This window comes from Falco biarmicus, chromosome 5, assembly GCF_023638135.1.
Source record: "Falco biarmicus isolate bFalBia1 chromosome 5, bFalBia1.pri, whole genome shotgun sequence".
Lineage (NCBI taxonomy): Eukaryota > Metazoa > Chordata > Aves > Falconiformes > Falconidae > Falco > Falco biarmicus.
In genome coordinates this window covers 54,342,639-54,357,624 of record NC_079292.1, presented here as the reverse complement: position 1 = coordinate 54,357,624, position 14,986 = coordinate 54,342,639, and the positions used below count along the sequence as shown (strand labels likewise).

Genomic DNA, 14,986 nt, shown 5'->3' with positions numbered 1-14,986 from the left:
GTCAAGATGCATACGGTGGGTATCTGAGGCTTGATATGAAGTAAACCTTTCAATAAGAGTATATAAAATAGTTTTGTAATTATTAGTAATACTTCAGGACAAACTACCAACAAAGGTTGAAAGGGATGTTTAAGAACTTAAAAGAATAGAGCAGAACTTCAGTTAAAAAGACTATGTATTATTTATAATGTAGCTATTGCTTTGCTTTTCTGAGGTTCAGAATGCCTCCATCCTCCCTCAAGATCAGCAAAAAACCTCCCCCCTTTCCATCTACGTGCTAGTTTTAGACAAATAACAAGGAAAGCAGTATTTTGATACACTGAACATTTATTGTCTTTCACAAGACAAAATGAAGTTTCCCCAGTTGATGAAAAGCCATCAAGATGACGATAAAGGGGATAGGGTGTGGAATTCCAGTGTACAGTATATGCCATGAATTACCTCCCTGACTACCCTGGAAGAAAGATGATTGATCAATCTCACTGCAACTAAAAAAAAAAACAGGATTATAAAATATTTACAGAAAAGAATAGTACAGAAAATAAGACCTGGACAACCATATGCATATGAAATGCTGCTAACACTTTTCTGGCTCCTTAAAAACCTGTTCCACTACCCTCACCAGAGCATTCAGGATGTGCAAGGATTCAGGCAGAGCATAGTCACACCCCACTCCCACACCCCCCTCCCCAGAGTACCATTATCTCCCTCCAAGGAAGACCGAGGACTTGAGGGAAGCAGCACCGCCTTTACTGTAGTATCTTTCCACCAAGTGGTCTGAAAGGTGGTCTCCAGACACGCCTCATCTGCAGCAGTCTCTATTCAGAGCATACTGACAAGTTAACCTGTGGGTAGGGAACCATTCCCTGTCATGCGAGCCCTTTCATTGCTTGCAGGAGGACTTTCCCTTCTCCTTCCTCCATGGCGGTCTGATCTGTGTTCAGAGGGGCAGGAAAGCTGACTAGGACTATGACAGGTCACAGAAGACCTTCCATTTCCTTCATGAAAGCTTCATACACATCATCCTTTGTCTGTACAGAGATAGGGGCAGATGATCCAGCCTTAGGGGCAGCTTTGGTTAATGGGAGAGCAGGCTCATCATCCTGTTTTCTCTGGGAGGCGGCCGAAGCCCCTTTATTCTCCCGGCGCACTCGCAAGGCAGTGGGCACAAAGCGAGTGATCTCTGCCTTGGGGTTAGTGATCTGCGGCTTGGCACTGATAGTGGCTGTAGCCTTCTTCTCAATGGTGGCTGCACTGGTGTCATCCGCCTTGGGGCGCTGAATCAAGCTGGGTGGGGCACTCAGTACCCCAGGATTTGGAATGGGAGCTGGCGGGAAGAGCCCAGGTGGGGCAGGTCCTAACGGAGGCACCAGAGGTGGCCGTAACATGCCTGGGCGAGGAGGTGGGATACCTGTGAAGAAGAGGAAGCAACAGCTGACTCCACACCTGGAAGTCTTACAAACTTTAGTCAAAAAAAAGCACCCAGGCTCAGAAAGCCAAGAAGGAAAAAACAAAAACAAACAAACGAAAAAATGCAGCAGCACTGGCTTTAAAACCAAAACATACAAGGTTTCCAACCCTGGACCAAATGCTGCTGGTCCTCAGATTTTGAAAGTCTGTGTATTGCTCCCTTTCAAATTTTAAAGTTATACACTGAAAATAAGGTTTCTTGATAATCCATCCCACTGGAATTTCAGACTCATCAGAAAAATGTCTGACCAGGCATAAAAACCAAATATCCTTATCTCCAACTCATGAAGTAGAGCACCAGTATAGTACCCAGGGGTTATTCAGAAACAGTCCAGCAGAAGTTTACACTCTGAAATTCCCCTCTTGAAGACAAGTTTCTTGCTACCAAACTACACACAGTGGCATGGCATTACTTATTATTACACAGGAAAATAGTATAACACAGCCAGGAACAAACTGGTAACTGATTATACTTACTGGCTTCATCAACACAGCAAGAACTGGGAAAACAAAAGACTTGGTACTGAACCAAACAGAACACTTTACCTGGTGGGGCAGGAGGGGGCAGACGAGGAGGAGGACCACGTGGAGGAGGACCTGGGGGCAGACCTGGTGGGGGTCCTGGGGGAGGGCCAGGTGGTCGCCCAGGTGGAGGGCCTGGTGGCAGAAGTCGAGGTAAAGGCCCACGCAATCCTGGTAAGCCAGGAGGTCTCAGAAACGGAGGAGCTCCTGAAAGCAAGTATACAAAAACAGTTCAGTTTAAAAAAAAAAAAAACCAAACAAAAAACCCCAACAAAACACAAAACAACTATCCCAGCAGCTAAAGATCTTCAACAGTAATTCAAACGCTATTCTACCACTAGCCAGCTGTCAGATTAAACAGATCTTCTAGAAGTCTCAAAAAGAGACAGCAGCTGTAGAGTTTACAGTAAAGCTTCTTCATAATAGTCAAACATAAGTATCATCTCCCATTTGGAAAAAGGGCTTCTCCCCATGTAATGAAGCAATAGCTGAGAACAGATATTGAGCTGAGGTTGTCAGAATTTAAACAGCTAAAAAAACAAATCCAGCTTTTCATTCTGACATTTGATTGCCCTTCTGGCCTGAAAAACAAATAATTTTGCTCTATTGAAAGTAAATGGCTTGAGGTTCCCCCTCTACAAAGTATCAGAAATGGAACAGCAAGGAAGTTGGAAAGGGAACTATGCCTGCCCACACCCACAAAAATATTAGTGTGTTCATATAGGATAAAATACTTTAAAATCATAGCATATAGTGCTCCTCACTATTGCCCAACTGTTATCTTAGCAATTTAAGAACAAGCAACAGGTTTATACACTTTTTTAATTACAAAACAACCTGTTATGTTATCCAGTTCAACTATATGGCAATGTCATCAACTTACAGAAAATAAATGGTCTTTCTCCAGATCAAAGAAACTCAAGTGATGGCCCTCAAAAAAAAAAAATAATCCTACACTATAAAACACCCCCCAAACCGGTACTGATTGGCTTTATTGCTAACTGTCACTAAGCAGTCTAATATTGATACAAATTCAAATTTACTACTTATTTCATCCAAGGATACTTATCTACCCTAACAAGACTGAAATACATTCATTCAAGTGGTAGAATAGCAGAACCCTTCATTACACTGTAGGTTTAAAAAAAAAAAAACAAACAACACCACACAAAAGCCAAAAAAAACCCACCCACAAAACCAAACCACACCAAAACCTATAACTAGGTAGCAGCTCACAAACCTCTTTAATCATGCCTCAACTCAGCATGGGGAGAATGCCACAAGGGGGGCAGGGGGAAGGCACAAAACTGGAGAGGCATGTGGCACCAGGCCCTGTTCTTCATACTCTCAGTGCTGGCTCCACTGCCATCTGTCAGCATCAGTGCTAACAAACAAGCCAGTGCCCATCAGGCAGACTACAGCTACAAGAGCCTGATGCCTCAAAAGCACAGTACAGCAACAGACTGACGACAGAAGAGAGAACACAGGTCTCAGCAATTACCACGTTGGGCTCCTGCACTGCATCTGTACACATCCTGTAGCTTCAAAACTCCCAAACTGATACACTGCCTGTAGTACCAACAGCCTGCACCTTCCAAACCAGACTAAACCAAAGTATTCACCTGGTGGAGGGCCAGGAGGAAGGCCGGTGGGCGGACCTGGGGGCCTCAGTGGAGGGGCCGGAGGTGGTCCTAGCGGAGGTGGCCCAGGCATAGGAGGTGCCTGTATCTGAGTTGGAGGAACAGGCTGTGGAGGCGGTTGCTGCTGTTGTGCCTGGGAAGTTGCAGTAGATGATGCAGTCTCTGCAAGAGCTTCCTCACTAAGCTGCTGCTGCTGTTGTGATGTCTCTTCAGACTCCGAGTCTTCTTCCTCCTCCTCCTCCTCTTCTGAATATTCCTCCACTTCTCTCCCTTCTTCTGGAATTTCTTGACCTGGAAATGGAGACATACTTATCATATCTGTCCACAGACAATACCTTTGTGAACATCAGAGAAACCTGAGCACACAGAATACAAAGAGGAAAGATAAACCTTACTTCAAAGGAAACTGATCACATTTTATTGTTAAACATAAAACGAAAATAAGAAATTGAAAAAATAAATCCACTCTAGACAGAACTCTGCCACCAAGAGCTATCTGTTCCCACGGGAGCTGAAACTTCTACTACCCATCCAAACTGCAGCTATTTTATCTATAGTTTGTGGGAGCTTGCGGGAAGGTAAGGAAATGGGGACTTAACCTCAAAATAAACATAATCCCTGTGTCCAAGAAGCTCCAGCACCTCCGAAAGACACTGAAGGTGTCTTTCTAAAACAAACCAACCAATCTTCACTCTATCAGTTAACTTATTTCTGCAAAAGGTTATTTTTAGGGAGTACAAATCCTTACAGGTTACAGGCTGAGCCTACAGACTCACCCTTTCTTTTTCATTAAAAAGTTTGTATTTAATTTGAGCAGCTGTTTAAAAAGTAAGCAAGATAAAATTTAGCTGAAAAAAACTATCCCAGTACATCAAAAAAACCCTGTTTCTACTATAACTTCAACTCTGCTGTGCAAAACACACACTAGTAGATTAAAAATAATAATAAAAAACCCAAATCCACAAATACCTAACCACAGTTTATACTCTTAGCAGATATTACATTGTAACCAGTAAAATATTTACTCTATAAAATAAAAACTGTGCAAACAAAAGTCAGCTTGCTGGATAAACCTTAACTGGAAGCCTAATGGCATTACCTCCACTTAATATACCCATCTCACTCACCTGCCATTCGTAGCATCATGGCCTGGAGTGGAGTCAGTTCTTTCATGTTCTTTTTCTTTTTTCGTGACTTCCCAGGCATGTCTGCAAACCGTACACTATGACCTGGGGAAAGCAAAGCATGGGCAAGGGTGGTGGGAGGTGGGAAGAAAATAAAAATAAGATAGATTTAAGTCTCCTACCTGGTATGGATAACATATCATTCTAACATAACGATGCTCCTTACATAAGGGTTAAAACATTGGTGTTACTGATTATTTGAAGTTTTGCTAATCTAGTATTCTCTATCAATTTGTCTCCCCAAAGCAGTAAAAAAACCCCAAACACTACCCAAAAGCAGTAGTAGCATAAAATTCAGTTGTCTTAGCTATTCAAATCACTAAGCCTATTTTACATTGAGGCTTAATTTCGGTAGGGTACCCTGTCAATTCAGTGCTTCAGGTGAAAAATGGCTTGCAACCTTACTAAGCTAACTCAACTGTTAAGAAAACACATCCATTTAAGATAATACTTTACTTCCAGATCATTTCCTTCTGATCCATCTACTGGTAAAAATTACTCAGCTGTAATTTAGGTGAGTTAGAACTGAATTAGCTGGCTAAACAAATTACTCCACCACCACCCCAGCGTCAGGAGAACAGACACATACTCTGTTAAGTAGTGTTTCTCTTGGGGGAAAAAAATAAAAAAAAATCTAACCCCCATGTGCAGCTTCCCACCATACCTGATTTCTTTTCTTCACCACCTTCCCTCTCCTTGTCATTATCACGATGCAGAAAGTCCTCGCCTTCACTGTCTGCATCTGACCTATCGCTGTCACTATCATCACTACTCTCATCATGCTTGTCTTGATCCATATCCTCAGGATAACCTTCATCTTCACTAGTACTGGACATATCATCTTCATGCCCTCGCTGTCCTGCAGGAAGCAAAGTATTAGGAAATGAATAAACTTCAAATACAAAACATTGTCTTACACATCAGTGAATATCTACAGTTAGAAAAATCCCCTCAGCAACAGCATAGACATATTGTCAACCCTTTACTGTTTAGCACACAGTCTTGAGAGTCTACTTATAAGACTGACTATTAACCAGCTGGTTAATCTGCATAGAAACAAGTGAAGGCAACTCCTATCTGTAACTCATTAGACCATTTGTTTGCCAACAGTCCACTATTAAAATACTTCGATGCTTTCCAGTATGCAATAAATCTGATCTACCCATTCACAAGTTTCTAAGGACGATACAGTAACTGGGTGAAAAGGAGGATCTAGGCTCTCCTACCAAATGCATACCCAGGGTTGGCTGGGGGTTTTGTTGTTGTGATTTTGGTTTGGGGTGGGTTTTCAGGGTTGGTTTTGGTTGTGGGGGGTTTTTTTGTGGGTCTTTTTTTTTTTTAAAAAAGGAAGACTTCTCTGAGGATGGCTGTGTTTTTCTTAAGGGACACTATGTAAAATGTTTCAGCACTGTTAAGATTACATAGAAAATATTTAAACTGTGCAACCTAATTACAAAGATTCTGAAAGTTAAAATCAGAAGTTTCAACACTTAAAACATTGCTGATAACAATAATGCAGATATTATGAAATATACCAGAATCACCTCAGAGGCATAATCGCTTATAAAGAGTCCTTCAAGTAGTATTAACACCCATAATGCTCAGAGAATACCTTGTCTAGGGCACACTATGTTTGTACTAGTACTATTATTAGCAGCAAAACACAGAAGTCAAAACCCCAGACAGTAATAGGAAAATCCTTACCTGCTTCAGAACTGTAAGAAATCTCCTCTTCTCGCCTTCGAGGAGCCATCTCCAAGGTGAAACCCACTTTACGGCCATACATCTGTAGGACTTGAGGTGGAGGTGGCCCTGGTGGAGGTCCAGGGGGTTTCCTGCCTGGAGGTAAACGTGGAACACCAAGCCCAGGAGGAGGAAGTACAGAAATAGACCGAACTGGTGGTCTGGAAATAAGAAAGGAAATGAAAAAGGTAGGAACACAAACAAATGAAAGCAAACATGCACTCAATAGAATACTTTAGCCTTGTCTCAATTGCTTACACAGCAGCCTTCTAAGAAGAAACATGAGCATTTATAAAGAATAGATTCGTCTCAAGGAGTTTACAACCCCATACAAAGACATGACTGCTGAAGATCAGACAAAAGTAAGCTTTTTGGAAGGCAACTGAAGGCAACAAATAAAGCAAGACTTGAATCCCAACAAAGAAGCAGAATGAAATAATTACAAAGTTGGTGAAAACAGAAGGCTGTTCCGAAAGAAACAGAACTAGTATTAGAATGACAAACCTAGTAAGTAAACCAGAAGTTTAAACTCAACATACTAGTAAGACTAAAAAACACATACGGCAATTTAAGGGGCATTGATGTTCAAAGTGGCAGAGCTTTAAGTTTTACTGATATGCAGAAAGACAAACACTGGAAGATACAGTGTATTACTCAAAGCAGTTTAAACAAAAACCTGTAATAGTAGAGAAAGATTTAAAAGGGCTTTGGTTACAAGAAAAGTACAATTCACTCATACAGAATTCCTCATTTCTGCTGTCAGTACTAACTCTGTTTCTACCCTTAGCTCCTCCCCAGTAATAAGAGTGCTCCTTTTTTCTTCCCTTCCCAAGTTTCTTTTTTCACTTACCCATAGGCTGATGTCTTCTTGAGGATAGAAGGTGGCTGGGCCCCTGGAAGGGGAATGTCCTGTATGAGGATGTTGGAGGGAGCATGTGGCATATCTGGTAAGGGGATACTTTCCACTTCAACATGCTGAGCATTCTGGGGAGGAAAAGAAGAAAAAAAAAAAAAAAAGAGATAATTGGTTACTCCCACAGAAACTACTGCACAACCTCATTACCTTTCAGAGTACAGAACACATGGGACCTTCCATCACTTGCCAAGTTGTCTGTTCTTAGGGCATGTTATCTTGTAGCAGTTCATGAAAAATACTTGGGAAAATGTCAGCAGTAAAAGCTTTCAATGCAAAACAAATACATGCAGTGCACCTCTGAAAGGCTTTACTATTTCAAAATCAGTCATATTACCATTTCCTTTTAGACCTTCAGCCCCAAAGCAAAGGGGCTACAGACAAGTATGTCTGTATTTAAGTATCCAGAAGGCAAAAGTTATAAGCTGCTGCATATTCCAAAGGAAAAAAATTATAATCTTACAGATACTTGCAGTTGGGCAACATTATGTTCTCCAATAGGGTAGGGAAGAATGTCAAAGAAAACCCTTTAAAGGAATGCCAAAGGATTCTCATTGTTTCCAGCAACAGATTTAGCAGAAATTCACAGAAATATCAACTGCACATTCACAAGCTCTCTCTCCAATACAGAAAACAAACTCTCATATTGTTAATTTGCAACTTAAAATTTCCCTTTCCCCTGTAACATCACATTGAATGAAATCAGTATATCAGAGATGAGAACAGACTTGACAACCCCCATGCTGTCCTTACTGAAATGCTGCAACTAAAGATACTACGCAAATTCATGTAAGTACTTAATATGGGCCACGACATATACACTGGTCTCTCAAAAGTTCTCTTCCTTTCCAACTATTACGCTTAACTAGCAAAAATTATACCCTACCACAATTACAAGCCTGAAAAAATAATTATTACCTTGACAGCATCAAAATACTGGCTGAGTTGTGATCTCTTCTGCTCATACTCTACTTCCAGCTTGCGCAGTTCTTTATAGATGTCAGGATTCTCCTTCTCATAGAGCCGCAAGATACGCTCAAAAGTCTCACGAAGTTTTTTGCGTTTATCCTTTAGTACTTTTTCATTAAGTTGTGGCTGCTGTACTGGGTTAAACTCTAATACAAGACCGCAAAAAACAACCCCAAAAATTCCTAGGTTACTCTACTGCACAACTGTGATGAACGAAACAACTTCAAAGCAAACAATTTTCAACCCCTATTTTCAGGAAGTCTTCAGCCTTATGATAATCCTCTCCTTCAACTTTACGTTAATATCACACACACTACTCATTATCAGCCACCTTCCTGGAAAAAAAAAAGTTATCTTTGATGGCAACACACCACCTCAAATCATAATTAATCCCCCATTATTCATAGAATCTCCCCTTCTAACAGGAAAGGAAAAACATTACTCTATTTTAGTCTCCTAGTCATCCCTTAAAACTTTGTCATGCATCTCCATAAACCACTGCCTAAGTCCAACACCTGGTATCTCTCACTCACCCATCTCATCCAATTTCTCCATGTCCCTGATAATCTGCTTTGGATCTTTCATCTTCAGTACAGCTGCTCGTACCATCATTCGTTGCTTTTTGTTCTAAGAAAAGCAGAGATCAAGCAGATCAGAAAAGTGTCACAGAAGAGAGAGAGGTAACAGTTGTATCAAATACCCCTTTCTCAGTATTTCCAGTCTGCAGGAAAAACACACCTCAAGATGTCGTGCAAATACTAACCACAGTACAAATCTGCAGCAAAGGGAATTAAAAATTCTGGCTATCTTGCTAATTACAAATGCTTCTAGAACTCATTCACTCAGATTAAGATACATACAATCAACAAGATAACCAACTGACAAAATGTATACAGTAAAACACACTAAAAAAGTATGCAAGTCTTAGGTAGTTTATCTGTTGTTTGGGTGGGTTTTTTTTAATTCCCAAGTACTTACAATAACATTTCAAAAACTGTAATCGTTACAAGTTAGAACACAGCAGATGACTGAGATGGTAAAAGACCTTGTTGCAGCTTGATAGTTTGAAGAGTGCTGTGACAATTGGTGCCCCATGTGAGGCCTTTCAGATTATGAGGCTGAGTGTAATGAGCAGCGACAGCAGTGATGGCTGTGCTGGGGAATATGTTTCAAGTTTTGAACAGTGACGGCAGCGCCCAATGTAGCAGAGACAGGCGGGGATAGCCTGTGATCCAGATCACATTGAGATAGGAGGGAAGAGCCTGGGGATCTGGATCAGACACCGGTAAAGGTGAGCCATTGTGATCAAAGAGAAGGAAGCCTGACTGTCGTGGAGTTAAGAGACTGAGGGTAAAGGGCAACAGTGGCAGAGTACACGGCCAGACGTGGCAGCAGCCCACAGCGGTGGCGGGTACAGAGCGGGTCCAGCTAGACAGCAGTGATGGCTGTGCTGGGGGAAGGCACAAGAGCAGCCAAGGAAGAGGTAAGAGAGGAAGAAGCAGAGAGAAGAGAGAGAACACACACCCTGGATGAGGTTAAACGAGGAGAAGGCAGCAGAGAGCATGAAGAGTATGCTGGTATGAGATGGTAAAAGACCTTGTTGCAGCTTGATAGTTTGGAGAGTACTGCGACAGATGATGAGACAGTTACCCAAAACAAGATTTCTATTTATGTTTTCTTAAGCTACTCGTTTGGAAAGTATTTTCTGAAGTCAATCTTAGAATATCAACCAAAACATCTGTAGTCTATGCATCAGCCGCAGCCCAATACAGTCACAAACATCATACTTTTTACTTGGCATTGCCTGTACTCATTCCTGATCTTTTTATTTACCTTCTTTAGTTCCCTTTTCCGAGCTTCCTTCCCTAGAAAGGAGGGGGGAAAAAAGAAAGAAAAAGTGAAGACTTGAAAGAGACAATCAAATCCATGAAGAACCTTTCCTTCATCAAGATTAGTGCTGTTTCTCAAGAGTTCACTCATTTTATACATATTATAACTGTTTAACTCATCTTGCTACTGATAAATACAGCATGAAACATTTTTCATGTGTTACACAAAAGGGATACAGCAGTCTTCATGTCTCCAGAAGCAGCGGCATTTGTATACAAAAAATAACAGGCAGCAAAAGTCAGAGCTATATGTGCAGTCATGAAAAGACTGCTTCCCAGAAGCTGCAACAGAATCAACAGACAACCCACTTTAAAAATATGTAGGCTTTGAGTATGCATCTGAAATAAAGTACATTCACTGTGGAAGTCAAGATTTTCTTTCTCTGCTTAGCAGAGTATCTGGCATACTGCCAAAAGGAAAAAACAGTTAGACAATTCCCTCATCTAACCAGAGCATCTACAAAATTTAACATTTCTCAAATTCTAGCCTCAAACAGAAACTAAGTCCCAAGAAACAGCTTGCAGTTTAGTCAAAAGCTAGGTACAAAGGTCTTTGAACACTGATAACTACAGCAAAAACGAAGAGAAGCAACAGCATGAAAGCAAGCAGGTTTATCAGGATTTTTTTTTAACAAAACTCAAATACAATTTTTCAAGATAGGGAAACTCAATTCTGATTCACAGGTGAAGATCATATCATCAGAGAAAGCTTTTTATCTGCTTCCCTAAGACTCCCCCATTCCCATCTGTTTAGCTTTTACAAATACTTACGGGCCTGATCCGTGGGATTCATAAACTTCCCACTCTTGGTGGATGATGTAGATCTCCGCCCCATTTTGACCTTTTCCCTTCTGCCTCAAAAAAAATCCTTTAAAAAAGAGAGATCTGGAAAAGATGACATGGTTTCAGGTCCTATGCACCAGTAGGTTGAATATGCTTATTTCTCTTCTCTGTATCAGCAAGTTGCTCCCTCAAAAAACGCAAATACTTGTGAGGTCCTCAAACCCTACTACAGGCTCAGGCATTCACATCAAGATCACCCTACATTAACTAAGTACTACTATTTAACTAAGTACCTACTTACTACTACTTTACTAAGCACCTATTTTAAGATAATCATCTACTCCATTATTACTCACTCCAAAATTCAAACCGAGAAGCTTCTTGCTTATACCATGGTGAGGAACTGGGGAAAGAGAAACATACATTGTATTTTTATAAAAGCATATCAGAGCCCTTCTAGCTTTTCATTTACTTTCATATGAGCTCTCCAATTTTTACATTTCCATTCCTCTTTCAAATGTTTCCCACAAATTTCCTCCTTTTCTCAGACTTTTAGGCTGCCCTTGATTTCTCTCCCAAGTACCCACCGTATCCAACATGTGTTCCATACACATCTGTGTCTTCTCCTCCCCATAAACCACTGCTCTTATGCTCTCTACCTCCATCAGTGTTATTTCAAGCTATGTTATGATGACCAGAGAAAAAAGGTTACTCTGGAAAGAGTTATTTCCTGTCTTTAGACATTTCTTCAACTATGTAAGTGTCTAAACTACCTGTGATGTTTCTCTCACAGCTCTGATCTCCCCCCACCTCCAAGCCTACTTCCCTGCCAAAACATTGTGTGTTGGGAGAGGGGGATGAGGGGGGGAAGCGGGGGCGGGACATACGGCAAACAACAAAATAATCCCACCACACAACAGATTCTACCCCAAAATCTAGAACACCCTCTGAAATTTAGGAGCTGCTGGGATGTAGCTTTCTAGTCACCATAACTGCATCCAAATAGATCACCACCGAAGTGAAAGCATTCACAAGTTCGATATGAAGTTTTCTGCAGCCTAACTGCAGTCACTATGTGCATCCTTTTCTCATGCTTACATAAGATACTACCTCCAAACTACTAAATTACATGCCTCCCCTTACCCCCCAAAAAGACATTTAAGCACTGTGCCTCATTTCATACTTTAAGGCCCAACAGAAGGGGTCCCTAGGAAGCTCCAAGAACTGACCCCATTCAATGCACTGACTAGTTAAAATCTGCAGAGCTCTGCTCACGGCTTACGCTACCAGGTTACGCTCTCAGGTGGCCTGCTGTTTGCCAGAGCACCCCACGATTTGTGATCCCCAAAAACATATTCCCTTTTTCTAAGATCATGACTTTTTTGCATGACACTATAATTTCTTTAGGCGGGAAGCTCACCAAACAGAGATGGAAGTTAAGAGTTGCACCTCGTATTTATAACGTTTAAAGGCTAAAGAGAAAGAGAATAAACTTCTGAAACCTTGACCCCAAATCCTCTTCGGGCACAAAGCTAAGAGCTTCAATGCTACAAATTAACATCCGAAAGTGAAAAAAACAACAACCACTAAAGTTATGATTATTTTTTTGCTCACTGAGGACAGAGGCAAGAAAGCCTCCCACGAGGCACACGACTGCCTGCCCTCCTCCCCCGGCGGAGGAAGCGAAGGCGCAGTGCAAACCGCCGCCTTCCCCTCGCTTCGCTTCCCTTCCTCTTCCCCTTCCCCCCACCCCAGCACGGCCCCGGTCCTCTCACCCCTCCGCCCGGCCGGGGCGGCCCGACTCTCTCCCACTGCGGCCTCTATAACCCCCGCGCTGCCCGCCGCCGCGGCCCCACCGCCATCTTGAACCGGGACCGAATGGCGCGCCGCCGCAAAGCGCGACTGCCGCGCCGCGCGGAACCGCGCTCCGGAAGTGGCGACTTTGGCGCGTCAGCCCCGACTCTGATTCCGCCGCCCCTCGCTGCCCCGCCTGGAGGCTCCGCTATGGGTGGGCAGGGGGTGGGGCCGGGAGGCGGGCAGGGGGCGTGGCTGGCAGGCAGGGCAGGGGGCGTGGCTGGCAGGCAGGGGAGCGGAGCGGCGGCCGCCGGCGCCTTTGGTGTGCGGGAGTGCCGTGCCGGTGCGACCGGCGATGGAAGCGCGCTGGGGCAGAAGAGGAGCCCTGTGAACGTGGGCACTGCGGGCACTGCCCCCGCGCTCTCCGGGGGGGGGGCTGCGCAGCGCCTCCCTGCCCCCAAACACGGCAGGGCCGCGAGAAGCCCCTGTCCGTGGGGAATGGGGGCGAAGAAGCGCTGAGGGTGCAGGAGGCCCGCCTAGTCTCAGGCGTTAATACGCGTTGCTTGCTGGGTTGGCCTGAACGCAGCACTGCTCCCCTGTTAGTAGGGCTGGCATCCCTTGGCACCCCTCGGTTAGGTTCCTGTGCCAGCTGCTGTTTGGGGGGACTACTGGAGAAAAGGGACCCGATGACATTCATCAGGCAACCCGGGCCATACAACGAACACAGCTAGTCTGGAGCCAGCAGGGACCGCAGAAACTGCTCTGTTACTTGTCTTTCACTGCAGCCACCCCTGCGGTGTGATCAGCTTTGCAGAGGCTGGTGGACACTTCGGTAGGAACTGTTACACCTCATTGCCCAAAGTGCCTCTCCCAGCAAAAGACCCCAGACACATGAAAAACCAGGATAAAGGTAGACAAAACAGCCCCTGGGAGACCAGTTACATCACTATGAATAAGGAGGGGGCAAGCAGTGAAGGATGGGTGCAGGCGTGAAGAAACAACATGCCAGGGGGAGGTTACAGGAAGGACATTTTTCTATTCACCAAAGCACCTGACAGCAGAGGTGGTCTAACGCCCAAGCAGGATTTTTAGACCCCCTGCTCTGGGTGAAGGTACCATGCAACACGATGTTGTTACAGTTTTTCAAATAATGGAGGCTTAGTTGGCAAACTTGAAAATTACAAAGGATCCTTGCAGGGTGGGCAAGAGCAAGACTACAAGCTGCACGTCACATTAACACCGACATCAGCTGCAAACCGCACAAAATCTAAGTCAGCAAGTGGCCAGCCCAGAGGCATCCTCAGAGACAGAGCTTCAAGAGCTCTCAGCACCTAGGAGTCTTGCTAACCATGTACACAGCAGTCATCCGCTCCCTGTGCCTCCTTGGCCTGTTCTGTTACATTGTTCTTGTTACCAGAAAGAACTTGCTGCAGGGCAGATTTCCGTTGCAACCATCCAGTGTTTGTTTCTACACAGGTTTGGAAGCAGCTTAGACTGGTTTGGGCTGGTTTACAGGTTTTTTACTTCTTTGGAACTGTTCTTATTTGAAACATGCATGTTATACAGTTATAATTCTTCATCTTTTCACCAGAACAACAGTCTGAGCAGAGGGGGGGGATGCTTGACGGGGTGTGATAGGAATACTGTAGCCATGCACATGCCTGTCATGTGCTATGTCACTGGAGAGGGGGATAGCTGAGGCTTTGAAGATTGCCTCTTCTCACAAGGCTTGGGGTCTTCTGTCATAATACTGGGCTCAGTGAGGACAGTGGTACTGCCTCAGTCTTAACTGCTTTCTCCCAGCAGTGTCTGCTGACTTGGAGGACCATAGTCCTCTCATTTCTCACTGGGGACTTCTGCCATACCAAGGGGCAGCTCCAGGGAGTCTAGAGGAGAAGCATCAACAGGCTGGTTATAACACCTTTGGAGGGCCAAGTGTAAGACTGGTCAGAAAGCTAGAGAGAGCAGGAATTATTTTTTATTTTGTGGGACAGACTTTCAGTTACCAAGCAGAAACAGAGCTAAGCTAGAGTAACACTCCACTGGATGCTCTCCTTTACATCTAGCCGGTTGCACTCA

The 14,986-nt window shown here is 43.6% G+C and overlaps 1 protein-coding gene across 2 annotated transcripts; it reads right to left on the bottom strand.

Moving 5' to 3' along the window:
- Nucleotides 1-309: 309 nt before the first annotated feature.
- Nucleotides 310-13,075, bottom strand: WBP11 (WW domain binding protein 11). 2 transcript variants are annotated; one of them, XM_056340907.1, is made up of 13 exons: nucleotides 12,889-13,075; nucleotides 11,470-11,516; nucleotides 11,102-11,215; nucleotides 10,275-10,306; nucleotides 8,975-9,068; nucleotides 8,391-8,587; nucleotides 7,410-7,543; nucleotides 6,521-6,720; nucleotides 5,481-5,675; nucleotides 4,760-4,861; nucleotides 3,615-3,923; nucleotides 2,017-2,199; nucleotides 310-1,411 (listed from the first exon to the last, which is right to left on the bottom strand). In XM_056340907.1, exons 3-13 carry the CDS (start codon nucleotides 11,163-11,165, stop codon nucleotides 978-980), a joined length of 1,944 nt encoding a protein of 647 aa, XP_056196882.1. In that variant the 5' UTR covers nucleotides 11,166-11,215; nucleotides 11,470-11,516; nucleotides 12,889-13,075; the 3' UTR covers nucleotides 310-977. The 2 variants fall into 2 exon arrangements, with proteins under 2 accessions (XP_056196882.1, XP_056196881.1); XM_056340906.1 differs by lacking the exon at nucleotides 11,470-11,516.
- Nucleotides 13,076-14,986: the final 1,911 nt, after the last annotated feature.

Bases quoted from the DNA above. Each gene is read 5' to 3' on its own strand.
- WBP11 (XM_056340907.1), bottom strand. From the start codon at position 11,165: ATGGGGCGGAGATCTACATCATCCACCAAGAGTGGGAAGTTTATGAAT. The intron at 8,588-8,974 runs GTGAGTGAGAGA...GTCTTGTATTAG, and splicing joins GGAGAAATTGGATGAGATGG to AGTTTAACCCAGTACAGCAG. The intron at 6,721-7,409 runs GTAAGTGAAAAA...TCTTATTTCCAG, and splicing joins AAGAAGACATCAGCCTATGG to ACCACCAGTTCGGTCTATTT.